General features: G+C 39.1%; 1 protein-coding gene across 1 annotated transcript in view; it reads left to right on the forward strand.

Annotated features, from left to right (window-relative positions):
• Nucleotides 1-20,012, forward strand: part of LOC150090716 (protein white-like) — a 106,208-nt gene that overhangs the window by 24,079 nt on the left and 62,117 nt on the right. Inside the window, exons 2-3 of the mRNA XM_090370106.1 lie at nt 1,505-1,740; nt 10,277-10,348. Of these exons, the coding sequence (XP_090226232.1) occupies nt 1,505-1,740; nt 10,277-10,348 (308 nt within the window). The remainder of the gene's footprint in view (nt 1-1,504; nt 1,741-10,276; nt 10,349-20,012) is intronic.

Consider the following 20,012-nt stretch of genomic DNA (forward strand, 5'->3'; position numbering starts at 1 on the left):
ATCTCTCTTGGCTCAAGCACATTACAAATATTGCTTCCTCTGCATCTAAAAAACTTGGTTTTCTCTTTCGCTCTCAGCATTACTTTTCTTTCAAACAGAACCCCGGGGGCTCACATCTAGTGAGTATGGGCTTGGCAAACCCAGGGTCCTGAACTGGATATCATCATTCTTCTCTTTCTTGGTGATTCCTTTCTACTTCTCTCTCTCTCTCTGAGGGTAACTCTTTGGGAAATTTTTTTTTTGGCTGGTGCAGCATAAGCCCCAGGCTTCCTTGTACCATGTGGCTAATAATAATAATAATAATAATAATCTGTTCACTCTGTACAAATCACAAATCTGCCCTACTGTGGAATATTGTTCCCACATCTGGGGCGGTGCCCCCAAAACCTCTCTCAGGCTTCTAGATTCCATTCAGAAGAGGGCAGTTAGGTTAATTAATGACTCCTCTCTAACAGAGTCTCTCCCCAGGGTGCCTCCATAGCCAGGTGGGCAGGAGCAGCAGTGCGTAGCACACGTTTCTTAATTAGACCAGGGTTCGAACCCATGCCCACCAAATACGGAGGATGTGGAAAGGTCCAGGAATGACCACCGCATATCCCCGGAGCAATATGGCCTTAGTTGCTAATGCTCCTAAAAACCAAATAACAACAACAACAACAACAGTGTCTCCACTCGCTGTGTCATAGACATACTGATTCTTCTGCATGCCTTTACTACAGATACTTCCATGGGCGCTGTTCTTTTGAATTGGCTTCTATTATCCCCGCTCTCTCTTTCAAAACAGTCCCAAGACGTGCCCCCACCAGCCAACATCCATTTGCTGTCCAACTTCAAACTCACAGGAGCAACTTTTCATCTTCCTCATTTATTCATTCCACTGCTGTTGTCTGGAACAGCCTTCCTTCGTATGTATTTCCTGAAAATTACAGTCTACAGAAGTTCAAGTCTAATGTCAACAAATATTTCTTTCGTCTTCTCAACCTCCAACCCAAGCACGGTACCAAGTACTATAGGTTCTAATACCTCTTGTGTTTGTGGTTTTCATAAAAGAAAAGAAAAAAGTTTCATCAAAAAAATTAACTTTTGTGTCTGTGCAACCAAAATAACACTTTTCAAAAATTCTAGACATTCCAGGTTATAAAATAAAATAAAAAATTTGTCTTATTCCATATGCAGCTATTTTTAACAAATTCAGTCCTGGAATTTTTTTTTTTCCTGTCTTGTTTGTATGAACAATATATTTTTAGGTTTTGAATTTGTTAACTATTTCCTATTCAGTATACACAAAAGTCCAGAGTATTTCATTAAAATCAGTTATTGGCCTTTCTGTTATTTTAAAATTTATTACAGCTTTGCCCAGAAATCTGATAGATCTGAGATATTCATAGTATATATTTTTCATATACTTTATTAATTATGATGTATTTTAATATTCAGGTTTCTTGTTTTATAAAATAGACATTTTAAAACTGCATGCTAATGTGAAAATATATTTTTTACATAGTTGATGGTATTGTGAAACCTGGACAGTTGTTGGCTATATTGGGACCTAGTGGATCTGGGAAAACAACATTTATGAATGCTCTTGCTTTTCGCAACCGGAAAAATTTAGTTGTTACTGGAACAGTTTTTGTTAATGGTAGGAATATTGGAAGAGGGATAACCGAGATATCTGGATATGTTGAACAAGATTATATGTTTATTGAAAATTTGACTGTGTTAGAGCATTTAATTTTCCAGGTAACTTTAAATAGCAGTAATTATATATTTTACTATTACTGTTTTACTGAATATAGCATGCATCGTATTCCTCTTTGCCTTGTTTATTTTTAGTATAGCTGTCCTTGAATAAAGTACATATATTGTGCTTTATTCATATATATATGAACATATGTGCTTTATTCATATATATATGAATATATGTGCTTTATTCATATATATATATATATATATATATATGAATAAAGCACATCAAGTATATATATATTGTGCTTTTATCATACATGCATATATGGTATAAAATATCTTAAATATCATGTGTATTACCTATAGATCTATGATATATATCATGTATTCTACCCTCCAAGCAGTGTCTGGACACATGTAGGGTTTCATATTTCTGTCACTTCCACTCACTTTGGTGGAATGTCAGTCCCTTTGGCAGCTATGATATATATACCATCCCTCTGGATAGGCCTTCCACTTAATGAAGGATAAACTGAGTGGGCATAAATCCCATTCTTCCTACAGAACAGTAATCAGTTAAGCTACTGATGTGGTATGTGTTGGTCTAGTCCTCGCCCAATGTTCCAGTTCATCCATACGGTTCAAATCAAGATGCTGTGCTAGCCAATGCAATTTTTGTATGACCTTGTCCACAAACCATTTTTTAACAGCACCAGTATAGCTTGGGGTATATTATCTTGTTGAAACACAGCAGTTTATACTAAAGAACTGCCACATCATAGGCAGCATGGAATTGTCCAAAATATTAAGGCAGATGTTGGCATTTGTGGTTCCCCTACAACAGTGTTTCCTAACTTTTTTTTTGCTATGTGGCCCAACCAGCTTTTGGCCTGACATGTCATGGCCTAGTGGGGATCATAGCTGAGCAATTTTTTGAAACCAAAGAAATGTCAATAACAACCACAACTTAGTTCAATTTAAAAGTATTTAATGGAACAGTGTTTCTCATTTGAACAATTTCTATGTGAAAACAAAACATTGCAGGCATCTGCTGAATGAAAAAAAAACTCAAACCAGTTTAAACTGAAGCTACTTTAATGAGAGATGTTCTGAATATTCTGCGCCAGTTTCCCAATCCTAGGTTCTGTTGTAGAAAGTTCACATCTAAGATCTGCCTCACATTCAGGGCATTTCAGAGCCTTTGTCTTTAGCTTCACCAATGTTGAGAAGCCCGTTGCAAAGGGGCTTCAGAAGAAGCTTCCGAAGGCATTCCTTTGCATCATTTTTGGCCAAAACTTATAGATAGAAGGAAGCTTCAAAGACATCTCTGCACCCAGAATCATTTTGAAGCTCATCACCAGTTCATTTTGCAGGTCATCCTGGACATCACTGATTTAACAAGAACAGGATTCCTCATGAGCACCAGTCCTTCTCTCCCAATTTCTGGAAAGTACTACAGAAATTCTTCTCGGAGACAGCTGAGGTGTGTCACAACATTCTAATATGATGCCATTAATCTGATCTGAGACTCCTAATTTTCTATCTATACAGTTGGACCTCTATATAATGAAATCGATTGTTCCCTTGAAAAAATTCATTAAACAGAAATTTCATTATAAAGAAATATGACCTTTTCAACAAGGGAAAAATACTGTAAATTCAGAAATATAGTAAAAGATGGGAAATAAATCAGAAATAAGTGGGAATGAATAAATTTTATAACATTTTAAAACAATTAATTTATTAATACATACATATTAAGAAATAACTACTTATATGATGCGCACAATGTATTAGTACGCTTTTAAGAATTATGTTGTAAAATATTTGGTTATTTTTTGTTGTACACTGGATTCTACTGCACACCATTCATAAAAATGTTTGCATTTGTTTAAATACATGAATATATTTTCTGTTACATTTTCTTCCCACTCGCTGAAGGCCTTGATGCAAAGTTTCAAATGCTGCCAACGTTTCTTGTTTGGAAGGTTTAATATTTCTGTTGCCCTCATTTTCATCCAACTCATCGTTATTATCGTCGCTAGTTCTTCAAATAAACTCCAAAATGTTGGAGTCACTCAGTTATTTGGCTACTATGACATCATCAACTCTTAAAAATTCGTCAAGAACAATTTCTCCACTGATCAAACCTCGCTTGGAATTCTTCCCAAGATTGCTCAGTGTTCATCGTTGTTGACTGGCATTTTAGCAAAACCTGCTTTTACAAAACAATTCTTAATCGTTGTTTCTCTCACATCTTGACTTCACACTTTCGCCAACTCTGATATGCACAAGTGCAAATATATAACAGAATCTATAGGTTGGTTTCTATTCTCAGTATAATTTTTTTTCGGTATGCACCTTCGGTAGTGCATTTTCAAATCCTTGCAGTTTAGATGAGGTATTCAGAGGGAAGGAAACAAGCTTCACCTTCACACTTGTAAGTTTTGATGGCCCTGATATCGGTATGTTTTGGTCCCGAATCAACTTCATCCACTTAAATACTGCATCATCAACATCTTTGTACAGGCATAATTTTGCACATTTCCCATTGGGTCCCGTTTCATCAAATAGTTGGAAAATCAAAACAGTTTTTCAGAATGGTTAACACACTATTGGCAGGAATACCAAATTTTAAAGCAATTTCTTTCTTTTTACGCCTCGATCTACACTATTAAGAACTTCCACTTTTTCACACTTCACTCAAGGATTTCCTTTAGACATTGTAAGGTTACTTTGCACAGCAGCTAAAACAAAGCTGAAAATCACTTGTACCTACCATGTAAACAGAGACAGGTGAAATTTAGTGAAAGTGTGGATGACTCATTTCTTCGAAACAACACATGAATTTCTGAGGTATAAAGGAAAATCACTCTTTCTTAATTCTCTAATGGGATGCTTGCAGTAGAAAACAGGTTGATCAGATCCAATGTCGGCAATAGGCCTCAATCTTTGCCAATGGCTGTGGACACATAGATGACAGCTGACCAGCGTGACTTCTTGGTGCAGTAGTGTATAGGATGTATAGGTTTTACTTATTTTTAGCCATTGCTGACCCAATGCTGGGCAAAGGCCTCTCCCAAAAACTTCCATCTTTTTCTGCCCCACGCCGTGGTTGGCCAGTTTCTTCCTGCAGGGTTTTACAGGCACCCCTAAATTGTAAAATGTTTTAGTCTTAATTCTTAATCCTTTTAGCTTTTAATTCATGCTTTCTAGCCTCAGCTCTATTGCCTAAAGGCCAGAGGTGCGAACAATGTGTACCTCGGTCTCTCAAAATCAGTTTGTTATATGGCAATTTTCTTCGTTATATGGAAACTATTTTCAATGTAATGACCAAGGGAAAATCAAAAACGTTTGCTACATAGAAAAATTTGCTAGTTCGTTAAAGTTCGTTAAAGAGAGGTCTGACTGTATTTATATGTATATATATATATATATATGTGTGTGTGTGTGTGTGTATATAACTAAAAGCAAATTTAAAATAAAAACACGTAGATGGTAGCTGTCTAGCATGACTTCTCCTCAGTACAGTAGTGTATAGGATGTAAAGCATGTTTAGGGTCAAACGGCACAGGGGTTTCCCACATCTCCTCGTTCTTTTCATTGTGGGTGAACTAGTTCGCTGGAAAATGCCAGAGATTTAAAGGTGTATGGATATTGTATATGTGTAGTGTCGTGTACCATTGTTTATCTGGTTGTTTAGCCGCTGGACCCCTGCTGAGGTCCAACGTTGCCCTACTTTCGCCCCGTAAAGTAGGCGGCTAGGACCTAAAAAAAAAAAGAAGAAAAAAAAAATTTTTTTTTGGTAAATTCGATGAGGAATAATGCTAAATTTCTGAAAGGCCGAGTGTATTGGCGAAAAACGTAATTTGGAGATGATTAAATCAATTCCGACGTGTAGGGCATTTGCTTGCGTATGTGCAGATAGAGTGGGTGGGGAGACTGAAGTCTGGGAGAAAAGACAGAAGTATGGAGTCAAGAGAGGAGGCAACCCCAAGTCTCAGTGGGGCATGCCCATGCCCCACTAGAAGGGAAAGTGGGAATAGCAAAGAGGGAAGAAGACAGTAAGACCATCTCCTCCCCCCTGCCAGGGATATAGGGGTATTAAAGATGAAGGAGTCTAGGGTGCCCTCTTCAAGTCGCCAAATGGCATTTGGCAGCTGCACTGCGTTGTCTCTTTTCTTCAGTGTTGAGTTGATTTCAGTCCAGTCGCTCATGGGGTAAGCCCCATCCTTGTGTTTTCACTTTCTTGTCTTAGGGTTTTTCTCTGTAGTAACTCCATTAGATAGTATTTTATGGTCTTGTACAGTTTAACTTGTGGTGGTCTTTCGTCAGACACGATTTATGGTAATTAGCAGTTTTATCCTCTCAAAGAGGTCCTGCGCATATTGAGAAAGTGCTCTGTATTCCTCTTCTGTGTTAATGAAGTGGGATTAGGTTTTACTTCTTTTTGGCTATTGCTGAACCACTGCTGGGCAAATGCCTCTCCCAAAACCTTCCATCTTTTTCTATCCCATGCCGTGGTTGGCCAGTTTCCTCCTGCAGAGTTTTACGGGTACCACTAATTGCTTTATTTCTGATGATTGCTTTATTTCTTTTAATTTCTTTTACTACTGTTTTCAACTATTTTCTTTCACTACCTTTTTTCAACTATTTTCTTTCACTACCTTTTTTCAACTATTTTCTTTCACTACCTTTTTTTCAACTATTTTCTTTCACTACCTTTTTTCAACTATATTTCATTATTCAAATACTGTATAAGTATACATATACAGTATTACATATACATGTACATATAAGACAGAAAGTATTGTAGAAGTTATGCTCCAAAGAATTTACAATAAAAAATCGAATTAGATAAAATTTAGCAGTGCCTCTAGCAGCACCAGGTCCAAATTACATGAAATATCGCCATTAACAGAGTCAAAAACCAACTACAATACAAAATTAAACTAAATAAACAAAAATAGACTGACCATTATGCCTCATCTCGTTGGAGGACCACAATGCCATTAATGGTCAGAGAATCACAACATTTCGAACACTGGACAAATTGGTGCAGAGATCAGCCCCCCTATCTGATCTGTTTTTGTTTATTTAGTTTAATTTTCTATTATAGTTGGTTTCTGACTCTGTTAATAGTGATATTTCATGCAATTTGGACCTGATACTGCTGGGGGCATTGCTAAATTTCTAAATTTTTTAGAGCGTAACTTCTACAATACTTTCTGTCTTACTACCTTCCCCCTTCCTCCCCACTGTTTGCATTTACGCCTTTAGTTTAAATCTATTTTTTGCTCTATTGGTTTGCCATACTGCTGGCTTAAGTTTTATTATTACTATTATTTTTCCTGTTTTATACAACATGCTGAGGATTATGCTATTTTGCTGCCTCTGATGCTTGCCTTATCAATTTTATTTCTTATTCTTTATTTTTACCTATTTTTATGTTAATTAGTTTGTTACATCTACACACACACACACACACACACACACACACACACACACACACACACACACACACACACACACACACACACACACACACACACACACACACAAATACAATTTGGACCCAATACACAACAATTACATAATGATATTTATTCCACCTTGAGAATGCCACGTGGTGGGGTAGCTAATAGGGAAGAGGGATGATGTGGTACAAGTGGGCAGGGCAATTACGTCACTACAAATGCATAGGTAAATAATTGCATAGATCACTTCTTGATTAGATATCGATCAGTGCATTTTGACAGATGTGTCCTTTACGTAGAAAAGATTTAACTTACTCTATCATACCTCTACATTTTACATAGAAAAGCATGTGCAGGGGATGGCAAGCAAAGCAAGCGGGGGGCAAAGCTCCCTGGTATATATATTAAAAAAAAGTACCGAAGAAATAAAACTGTAAATATATATAGTAAGAGGATAGATCATATATATATATATTAGAGAGAGACAAAGAGAGAGAGAGAGAGAGAGAGAGAGAGAGAGAGAGAAAGAGAGAGAGAGAGAGAGAGACAGACAGACAGAAAAGGAGGACTTAAAAAAGTATATGGGAGAAGTGTTTTATTTATTTGCTTTTTTTTTTTTAGGAGCATTAGCAACTAAGGCCATATTGCTCCGGGGATATGTGGTGGTCATTCCCTGACCTTTCCGCATCCTCTGTATTTGGTGGTCACGAGCTTGAACCCCGGTCTAATCAAGAAGCGTGTGCTATGCACTGCCGCTCCTGCCCACCTGGCTACGGAGGCGCCTAGAGAAGTGTGATAAATATATACACACACACACACACACATATATATATATACGTTGTATATATAGTTGTATATAAGTTATATATACAGGGTGATTCACTACCAGTGCGACAAACTTGCAGGAGGTGTAGGGGGCACAAAGACAAATCGGAATCACATAGCATTGCAGGGTCTGAAATGCCTTCGTCATGCGGGAGGTCGCGTGAACTAAGAAGCAAAGAAAAAGAACAGAAACAGCAACTTTTTGTGTAACAGAAATCATTTTAGTGACAAGTTTTACATTGGCAAAAAGCCATGATAAAGAAGGTGTTCAAAAGTTCGACCAGAAGCAGTCACACAGGCTTCACAGTGCCGCCGCATGGAATCCCTAATATTCTGGAAGATTCCTGTCGTGTCTTGAATCTCCCCGGAAGCTACAGAGATGCGAGCGACGAGGTCTTCAACTGAATCAACGGGGATCTTGTACATCAATGTCTTCATTTGACCCCAGCAGAAGAAGTCCAGGCATGATAGGTCCGGCGATCTAGCAGGCCAATGAACCGGACCACCACGACCTATCCAATGCTGTCCAAATGTAACGTTTAGGTGTTGGCAGACAACATTGGTGTATTGTGGGGGAGCCCCATCACACTGGAACCACATTGAGCAGCGTAACGACTGAGGAACATGTGCTTCTTCAATAAGTTTGGGCAGGACTTGCTGTAGAAAGATCAAGTATGCCTTACCGTCTAGACGAGGGGGCAGAAGGTACGGGCCAATGAGGTGGTCTCCAACAATGCCGGCCCAAGCATTGACAGAGAAACGGTGTTGAGTTGCACGTGTTCGCGTACCATGGGGGTTCTCCAAAGCCCACAAATGGGCATTATGTTGATTGAAGGTTCCCTCTCTTGTGAAACTTGCCTCATCCGTGAACAATACGGATGCAGCAAATGCGCTGTCTGCTGCACTCTGTTGAAGAAACCAAGTAGCAAAAGTCCTCCGGAGTGGATAATCCGCAGGCTCCAGTGATTGGACGCATTGCAGTTGGTATGAACTCATTTGGTTTGTTGACAGTATCCTCCATACAGTGGATTGGGAAATACCCAATCATTGGCCTATCGCTCGAGTACTCGTACTCGGATTGCCTTCTGCAAGACATAGGACATTTTCCTCATTGTCTGGCGTCCTCGTCGTTCGCTCTCGATTCATGGTACCTCTCGTGAAACAACCAGTCTCACATAACCTTCTGTGCACACGTGCGAAAATCGTATAATGAGGAGCACGCCTGTGGGGGTGGTGCCTCCATAGCCAGGTGAGCAGGAGCAGCAGTGCGTAGCACATGCTTCTTGATTAGACCGGGGTTTGAGCCTGTGACGACCAAATACGGAGGATGCAGAAAGGTCAGGGAATGACCACCGCTTATCTCCGGAGCAATATGGCCTTAGTTGCTAATGCTCCTAAAAACCCAATAACAAACAAACAAACAAACAAACAAGCCTGTGTGGGGAAACGTTCCTGGCAAAGCGCAGAGCGGCGCGCCCGTTAAAGTTCACAGCTCCATACGCGAGGTGCATGTCGGCCAGTTCAACGTTTAAATACTCGTCCATCCTACTGCCTCTGGAACTGGTTCGCAAATGCTGACTTCCATCGGAATCGCTGTTCACACGACCTCCCGTTCAACGTCCTCTACCACATGACGAAGGCATTTCGGACCCTGCAATGCTATGTGATTCGATTCGTCTTTGTGCTCCCTACACCTCCCGCAAGTTTGTCGCACTGGTAGTGAATCACCCTGTATGTATATATATATATATTTATATATATATATATATATATATATATATATGTATGTATGTACACACACACACACACACACATATATATATATATATATGTTGTTCTCTCCCCCCATCCCAATCATGTTCATGTTCTTTGTTACCTTTTGGTTGCTGAACAAGCAGCATTGAATGTTTGGCATTGAGTTCATCTCCTATATTAGCTATATAAGTTTATAAGATTTCATGATTTCAAGTGTAATTGGAGCTGACAAGAGAGGGTCTGCCTCTTAAAGTTCCTCTGTGACATATACAGGTGTTCAAGTGATTTTATCACTTTTATACTATATTTATTTTATTTCATTTTATATATGTTTTTACAGTATTTGTACTTACCATAATACAGTGGTATTAAAATAATGTTAGTATATTTTAAGTTTATTCATCTCTGTAAGTTGGTTGATACAAGAATCTCTGATATTATGTTTCTTGAAAATTTGGTGGTGTTTTTGAATTTTTTGGTAACACTATAATTGCACACAAATTGTTAAAATTTTTTTGCATGTTTTTTGGCAGGCAACATTACGTCTGAGTTCATCTTATTCATATAAGGAGAGACTAGCTCGTGTCCATGATATGCTATTGGAGGTAAAATTAAAACATAATATTTGTAACATAAAACTTTAAATTAAACTGAGTTGTTAAATTTCCTTTTGTCATTATATTTTTACACTAGAAGTGATATAATGGTGTGATGAAAATAAATATTACAAAAGAGTTCCAAGTGCTTGCCTTAAAATTTTTTTCTGTGGTAGCTTTCCATTGTTTAACTTAGTTTTGTTGTAAGCATCCATGACATATATAAAACAAAAAATATACCAATACAATACAAATATACCAATTTATGTGATACTCATGCGTTTTTATGCATATTTGCATATAGCATTAGCAAAGGCACGTGATGCAAGAAATCAAGCTTATATAGCATCAGCCAAAAAAAAAAAAAAAACCACACACCCTTCTCATTTCACTCATCCACTCGCGCCAAATGTTTGTCTAGTTCTGCATTGAATCAATTTAAGCTATCAACTTCTACAAACACAGATGGAAGTTTGTTCCAGCAATCAACCACCCATGGCTAAAGGCAAACTTCCACACATCTATCCTACAACTGTCTTTCCTCAATTTTAATTTATGCCCTCTCAGGTGATTATTCTGAGAAAGAGGAAGAATCCCATCAGCACTAATCATGCTCAAACCATTCAATACTTTTTATACACCTCAATCAGATCACCTCACAGGTGCCTATTCTCCAGACACTATAATTTGCAAAACTTAAGCCTTTCTTCATAAGAGCAACCCTTGTTCCATTCACTAATCTTGTTGCCCTTCTCTGTACTTGCTCCAACAGTTCTACATTCTTCTTAAAATGAGGCCTCCAGACCTGTATGCAGTACTCAAGGTGTGGCCTGACCATTGCCTTATACAAGGGGATAATTACCTCCTTATCCCTGCTAGAAAAATTCCTGTATATCATTGACAAGACACCATGACATACTTTTGCAGACTGTCTGCACTGCTCAGAAAACTTCATATCTCCCTGCACAATTACCCCTAGTTCCTTTTCACTCTCTACCACTGTCAGTGTAGCACTACACACAGTTGATACATTACTTTGAGGTTACTGCTTCCCATATGCAGTACTTTACATTTGTCAATGATAAACTTCATTTGTCATCTCTCAGCCCACGTGCTCAACTTTTCTGGATTTAACAACCCTGCTCACCTTCATTTCATCTGCAAACTTGGACATTAAGCCTTATATACTATCATCAATATCATTAATAAATACAGAAAACAACAATAGACCCAACACTGAAACCTGGGTGACTCCACTAATAACATTAGTTCATGAAGAGCAGTGTCCATTGATTGTCACTCTCTGTCTTTTCTCACTCAACCATCACTTTATCCATAGAAGCAATTTGACTCCAATGCCATACTACTCCAATTTGTTCAGCAGTCTTCCATGTGCAACAGTATCAAAAGCCTTTCTAAGATCCAAATATATGATATCAAAATTATTCTTTGCATCCAGTTCCTTTCTGACCACATCATAGTATCCAATCAAATTGGTCAGACAAGACTTCCCCTTAACAAACCCATGCTGTGTCTGAGCTATAACTGAAGTCTTGTCTAGATGATCCTGCAGTGCTTCTTTAACCAGTGCCTCCATTAATTTCCCTGGAACTGAAGTTAAACTAACAAGTCTGCAATTACCGGTCTCCCTTTGATCCTGTTTTTTTGTGGATTGGGTTCACATTTGCACATCTACATTCCAAGGGCACCTTTCCTCGTTGGTCCTTGAGGTTGTCACAGACATTCTCTCAGATATGCCAGACAAGCTGTACTTGCTACCTGGGAGTCTAAAACGCTGATGGAACTGATATTCGGGTGACACTCAAGTCAAGTGGACCCAATTTAGGCGAAGTCCGGATGGTCTGTGACAGCCAAATCCTCTGCTTGTACCTTTGTGATGGTGGGACTGTTAGTAATCCTGGGTATAACTTCCATGCACAAGTACATGGTGGGTGACCACCCAGCTGTGAACCAACGTAAGCAGGGGTCGAGGTGTGGCGCCCACACCACATGGAGAAACGCCGACCTTCTATGTTACCAGGCAGTACTAGGTGGTAGATGACTCATCAACCGGTGCAATACCACCACTTTGCTTATTGGAGGCTTGAAGTGGTGGAACCCAGGTTTAGTCTCTAGAGCTAAGTTCCGGTCAACCCTTCCCTATCTCTTCCCTTATGCAGTATGATTGATGACTTTTGAGGTTATGATGACATCGTGGAGAGATCCAATATTCCTTACATTTCGAGGGTACAGCTCTAAAATGGTGTTCGCAGGCCGGCGGCTAGTTAATACACCGGACCAAACCTATTGGTAACTCTCTAGGAGGCTTCTGGATCAGCTAGTGTATAATCTTGCTACCTCTACTCTACTAGATAGTGACTGGAGGGAGTCCGAGTAGTGTGTGTGTGCGAGGGGCACTGTCGAGGCCAAGTTATGTCGAGGATCTGGGTCTATTCTTACCATGTGTACGCCATATCCAAAAATTTCATTACTTCATTCAGCATGTCCCACTCACTTTTTCTTACTATTGAATACACCATGAATTGTCAAACTAATAGAGTAAGCTTATCTGCAAAAAGATCTAAACCTCCCAAGCACTTCCGGCGACTCCGTAGCCAGGTGGGGAGGAGCAGCAGTGCATAGCACACGCTTCTTGATTAGACCGGGGTTCGAGCCCGTCACCACCAAATACGGAGGATGCAGAAAGGTCAGGGAATGACCACTGCATATCCCGGAGCAATATGGCCTTAGTTGCTAATGCTCCTAAAAATAACATAACATAACATAACATAACCAAGCACTTCCTAATTCATTTCACAAATATACGTGTTCTCAATTGTAATATCAACGATGTCCATTTCCGCTTTCAGTCTGCCAAACCCCATGTACTTTTTGTGACAGAATCTCAGATATTGGTTGATTCAACTGCTGCTCAACTCAGTTGCCCAAATTATTTACTGTATGATTCCTTTTGTCTAAAAGATGGTACTTGTGCATATGTCTGTTCCGATATTCCCTGTCAGAGACTTGGTAATTTGGAATCTCCTCTTTTCGATCTTCCCTGTCTTAAAATCTCTCTACCTCATTGTTTCAAATTCATCAGTTGTCTCGACCATTCTATCAACTCCACTAATCACTTGAAGCTCTTTGACTTCCTCTCTTTGTAACTTGACTTTTTTCAGTCCAACTTTCCTAACAGTGAGGTAATTTTCCTTGGTGGTTTTAATGTTCACAACTCCAGCTTGCTTCCATTTTCTGGTCACACCGACCCAGCTGGTCGAGATGCTGAGGCTTTTGCAATTACTACTGACCTTGCACAGATTGTTCATTTACCTTCAAGAATACCAGACAAACCTAAGCATACAGCCAACACGCTTCATCTTTTTCTCACAAACAACCCTTCTGAGTACATGGTCCTTTAGGCACCTCAGATCACAACTTGGTGATTGTCTCTTCTCCAGTGGAGCCTTTATCTCATAGCTATTTCCAACCTCTTATTGTTTGGCATTAAATGAATGCAAAATGGGATGACCCGCGAGACTTGTTTTCTTTTTTTCCTTGGTCAGATTACTGTTTCAAAACTTCTGATGTCAACGTTTGCTCAGATAGTGTCAGTGAAATTATTCTTGCAGGAATGGAATCCTTTATTCCACACTCCACTTTAAAATCTCGTCATTTATCTAAACCTTGGTTTTCCAATAAATGTGCTAAGGCTGCTCAAGAGAAGAATGTTGCATATCGTAATTGGCTTGTTTCTAATTCTTCAGTTTCATTTTCTGCCTACACCAAAGCTCGCAACAATTGTAAAGCAGTTATTAATCAGTCCAAACTAGATTTTGCAGAGGCTAAGAGTAGAAAACTTGCTTCTTGCCCTAATGGTAGCCGAGCATTCTGGACTCTTGCCAAAGCTATTGGCCGCAACTTTTGCCCATCTGTGTCAAAACCAGATGGTTCTGTTGTCACTTCAGCCAAGGATAAAGCTGACCTGCTAACATCCCATATTTCTTCCAATTTTCCTTGTAAAAGGCAACTCACGAGTGGTTGTAGAGCAAAGATCAAATGCCGCTCTCTTGCAGCTGCAGGAGTGGGCACAAATGCACATGCTCAAAATATCGCCTGAAAAAACCAAACAAATACTTCTAAAAGGTAATTTGGACATAAGAAGACATCCACAAATCAAAATTAACACAATCACTATAAAAATGGTAACAGAACTAAAATATCTTGGAGTGGTCTTTGATTCAAAATTAACTTTTTACCCCCATTTGATCTACTGGCGAAGAAAGTGCGAAATTATGCAGGTATGATTGCCAGGATCAGTCGAGCAGACTGGGGACTCAAAAGAAAGACCTTGGCAATCATATACCGTGCAATGTTCCTACCTGTTATCACCTATGGAGCCGGTGCGTGGTTCATCCGCTCGGCCATAGTAAGAAATAGGAATAAATTAGAATCGATACAAAGGACAATACTACTCACTATTACCAGAGCATGTCGCACAGTAAGCACACCTGCACTACAGTTGCTGGCCGGAACTCTGCCACTTTACCTGGAAGTAGCCAAAAAAGGCTTATATTATAGATTTAAAAAGGGCATACCCACAGAATTTCTGGGGATAGCCCTTGACACAACCAATACCTTCAATGATGAAAGAAAAAGAATAGCCACAAAGCTCCACGAGCTATGGCAAACAAAGTGGGAGCAGGAAACCAGAGGTCTGGTCACCAAACGGTTTCTGCCACTGGTGTCAATGGTCAGCCCAAAGCCACCTAAGTGGTATGCCCCTGGACTTTTTACATCATTTATATTGACAGGGCACGGCTCCCTAAAGGCGAAACTAACCTCCTTAGGCCTGACCGATGACCCAAACTGCACCTGTGGCGAAAGTGAAGACTGGGCACACATTCTCTATGAATGTATAATATATGACATCCCCAGAACAGAGCTAATAGCACAGATTGGTCCCCTTCCCAGGGGAGAAGAACATCTCTTCATCATAGAAGAGCAAAATTATAAAGCTTTTACATCTTTCACACAGAAAGTTTTCGAAATGCGCAGAGCAATGCAAAGAATGGCAATTCAGCCCCCCAGCAATTAAACAATAATCAATAGTAAAATTGCCCAAGTTTCCCACCACGCCCAGATGATGACTTAAAAACTGTTAGGGTAGCAGAGTTCTGCACCCTGACAGAAACTTGACATAACAAAACTCCCCATGACTACCATGCCATGTGTAGGAACCTGGGGCCCCAAACCAGTGTAGGGGAGGGGGATGGGAATGCATGCAGAGAAAGTGAATGGGAATGAGCAGAAGAGCAAATGTAATTGGCCAAAAGAATACAAAGTTAAAAATAACTTACATTACTTTATATATATTGTACCAACAAACATTTACAAACCACATAAACACTATCACTGCATTCTCCCCTGGCCTGCAAAAAAAAAAAAAAAAAACCTTGCAGCTAGGCCTGCACCACAACTGAAGAATAACAGTAAGTTGCGGTGCCCAGAGAGTGCAGTGCAGAAAGAAAGAGTCGAATAAATGAGATGAGAGCTAGAAGAATGAATAAAAGTGCAAGCGTGAGAGACAAGAACACAAACCACAAATGCTAAGTTAAGTACACACTAACCCTGGTTTTAATTAGTATTTAAATTTACGTTACCCATCATTGCATCCCCTCCTGGTGTGTGAGAAAAAGATGAATGAGTTGAGTGAAATAATAAAAAAAAAAAATAAAATAAAATAAATAAATAAATAAATAAATTAAAAAAAAAAAAAAAAATATATATATATATATATATATATATATATATATAATAAAAAAAAAAATTATAAAATAAGAAAAAAGTATAATAAAAAAAAAAAAAAAATTATAAAATAAGAAAAAAGTATAAAAAAAAAAAAAAAAAAATTATAAAATAAGAAAAAAGTATAAAAAAAAAAAAAAAGAATGCAAGTAGAGTGAGAATGCACATTACGAATGAAGTAAATGTGTGTGTGTCCCCCCCTTCACCTGGTAGGTTCCCCACTGCCAGCTAACATATCCCACCCCCAGAGCGGGATGGGCAGCTGGACCTTCATACCGGATTCGACACTCCTTGGACATGACACCGACGAAGGCATTTTGCGGCTTTGCTGCCAACACGCCATTGGCGATCCGAACTGGGTACTCTAACCTGGTTCCCTTTAAAACCCCATCCCCAGGCAGGGAATGGAGGAGACAGATCTCTGTCTCCTCTCTTCCCTGCCTACCCCCCATATTTCGCCTGGTGGGGCTCGTCTCCACTGACCTCTTTGGGGATGCCTACTCTATCCGTCCCTATTCTTCTATCTGTTTCCTCCCCAGTCTTCAATCTCCCCCCCCCTCTCTCTCTCTCTCTCTCTCTCACTAAATCGACCTAGTACACCCCTTAACAATGCCGCCAAATTATAACCAACGTCTAAATTCTACCGGTTTTGTGCAAATCTCTAAGATATCTAACACTATCAGCTTTTATCTAGCGTTACATGTCTAAATTTAATAACATCAAAATTTTGCCCGACCTATTTGGCCTTTAACACATCTCTTTAGTGTTCAACCCTAACCAGCGATTTCCTAACAGCAATCCCATTAAGCATTAATGTCAAATGCATAAAATTTTTTTTTTTTTTTTTTAAATAGGCCCTAGCCACTGAAATCCCAGGAAACTAGGTGGCAGGACCTGCCAGAGCAAATTGTTGTGATACTGGATACACCCGGCTAGCCTCCACGTGGCAGGGTATGGGCAACATCGGGCCCCACTAGGGGCCTGGCGGCCAATTAGCCGGATAAACAATGGGCACAACATATCACACTGCACAGACACGACCCACACACTTTCAAGTCTCTGGCTTGACAGTGTACTGTCCTCGATACAGTGAAACACACGCGGAGATGGGAGAAATCCCAGGTGCCGTCTGACACGAACATACCTTATACCTTATACCTTATACCTTATTTCTTCCAACTCATATATTAATGATCTTGGTAAAACACCCCCCACCATTCCCAACACGCTTCATTCAATGCCTCCTGTGGTCTTCCATCAAAAGGATATCAGAAGGATTTTGACAAACATTGATGCTCAGAAAGCTCCAGGTCCTGATGGGATTTCTCCACTTGTTCTTAAAACCTGTGCTCCTGAATTTAATGGAAAACCGGCAAAGAACAGTTGCTCCTGTTCTTTGTCAATTTTTTTCACTTTCTTATTCCAGAGGTGCTTTTTCTTCTGCTTGGAAATTTGCTCATATCTAGCCAGGTCCTAAAAATGGTGACAAATCCCTCCCATTGAATTATCGCCTCATTGCAATTACTTCTACCCTTTCTAAAGTAATGGAGAAATCAATTAACCGCCAACTCTGAAACTACCTAGAAACCTTCCCTCTGATCAACGATCACCAGTATGGATTCCATCAATGTCAATCCACTGGTGATATTCTGGCTTATGTTACCCATTTATGGACAAATTCAATGGAAAAGTTTGGTGAAAAACAAGCAGTTGCTCTTGACATCTCAAAGGCTTTTGATCATGTTTGGCATAAAGGTCTTCTAAACAAGCTTCCATCTTATGGTTTGTCAACTGTTTTTTGTAATTGGTTATCCAGTTTTCTCTCCAATCGCTCACTCAGGGTGATGGCAGATGGCTCTCTGTCTTCTAACTTCTCCACTAATTCTGTTGTCCCCCAAGGTTCAGTTCTTTCCCCCCACTCTTTTCATCTTGTATATTAATGACTTTCTACCATTGACTGGAACTCCTATCCATAGTTTTGCCAAAGATAGCACATTGCATTCCACTTTCCATTTTGAGAAACCTTGCCCTGCTCAATCAGCTTCAAATTCTCAAATATCTGCTACCATAAGATGGAAGCTTGTTTAGAAGACCTTAAATGCCAATCTCCAGGTAATTCTGCAGTGGGGCAAAGACAACTTAGTTAATTTCAATCCTTCTAAAACTGAGTCTTGTCTTATATCTCACAAAAAGGATTCTTCTGCTTCTATGCTTATCTTTGGTGACACTCCAATTTCTAGACAAGACGATATATCTCTTTTGGGGATTACCTTGACTTTTAATCTCTCTTGGCACAAGCATATTACAAATAGTGCTTCCTCTGCATCTAAGAAACTTGGTTTTCTCTTTTGCTCTCAGTATTACTTTTCTTCCAAACAGCCGCTCACTCTGTATAAATCACAAATCCACCCTACCATGGAATATTGTTCCCACATCTGGGATGGTGCCCCCAAAACGTTTCTCAGGCTTCTAGATGCTATTGAGAAGAGGGCAGTTAGGTTAATTAATGACTCCTCTCTAACGGAGTCTCTCCACTCGCTCTGTCATAGACGTACTGTTTCTGCTGCATGCCTTTTCTATAGATACGTCCATGGGCACTGTTCTTCTGATTTGGCTTCAATAATTCCCGCTCCCTCTTTCAAAACAGTCGGAATATGTGCCATCCTCAGCCAACATCCATTTACTGTCCAACTTCAAACTCACAGAACCAACTTTTCATCTTGCTCGTTTATTCATTCAACTGCCATTTTCTGGCAGTTGAATGAATTGAACAACCTTCCTTCATATGTATATCCTGGCTGTTGAACAACCTTCCTTCATACGTATATCCTGAAAATTACAGTCTACAGAAGTTCAAGTCTAATGTCAACAAATATCTTCTTTCATCTTCTCAACCTCCAAACCAAGCACGGTACTAAGTACTAAGTACTAATACTTGGTTCTAATACCTCTGAAAAAAAAAAAAACCTGGAACTTAGTTGTCAAAACTTCATATTGTAAATTACAGGAATTATATGATGGGAATAGTATTTTTATATAAAAGAAATTGTAGTACAATAGGCTGTACCTGTATTTCATCATGTCTCCTTAAGTTAGATTTCTGTGGTGATTTTTTTTTTTTAATAAAATGTTAGGCTGTCCCAAAGATATTAGGCCATTTTTTCAAATGTCCTAATATTGTTTTTTTGTAATGGGCATGTGTTGTTTTTATGAAGTATTTTTTAAATGAAATATGGAGAAACCATCCCCCTAACCCAAGTATGAAATGCATTTTATTTCACTCTTTGAAATTAAATGTATTGAAATACATATTAATTTATAAAAGTATGTATACTAATAACTAAATTTCATGTCAAATCTATTTATTTGCACTTATTATGGAAGGTGTTGTGTGATATTTATGGAACATACTAGGGGGGAACACGAGATATAAAAGTTTGGTGACATTTGATCTGCAAAAGATGTGTGTAGTGAAGATGGTCTAAAGCCAAAAAAAAAAAAGATGGCTTAGAATACATGACTGATAACTACAGATTAACCACTGAAATGGATTCAGGTTAACTTGTTCCAATTATTAATGACACAGTGATATCCACCATAGGGGCAACTTATTGAAATGATTAACAACTTGATGGCTAAAAGAATATTTCCTGTAATCCAATCTGTAATTTTTCCCCCTAGTTTGAATTTATGCTCTCTGTTTCTAATATCAGCAACTCTTCATCCATTAAAAATCTGCAGATAAAGGAAAGCCTAACTGACAGTGATCACAGTGTACTTGTGGGATTTGCTTAAAGATGTAACTATTGTCAAGGGCAAATGGAAGGACTTTTTCTTTTGGAAAGGTGGTTACGGTGGTCTCAGG

The sequence above is a fragment of the Mastigoproctus giganteus genome, chromosome 1 (genome assembly GCF_048544385.1).
Source record: "Mastigoproctus giganteus isolate SK-2022 chromosome 1, ASM4854438v1, whole genome shotgun sequence".
Taxonomy (NCBI): Eukaryota; Metazoa; Arthropoda; class Arachnida; order Uropygi; family Thelyphonidae; genus Mastigoproctus; species Mastigoproctus giganteus.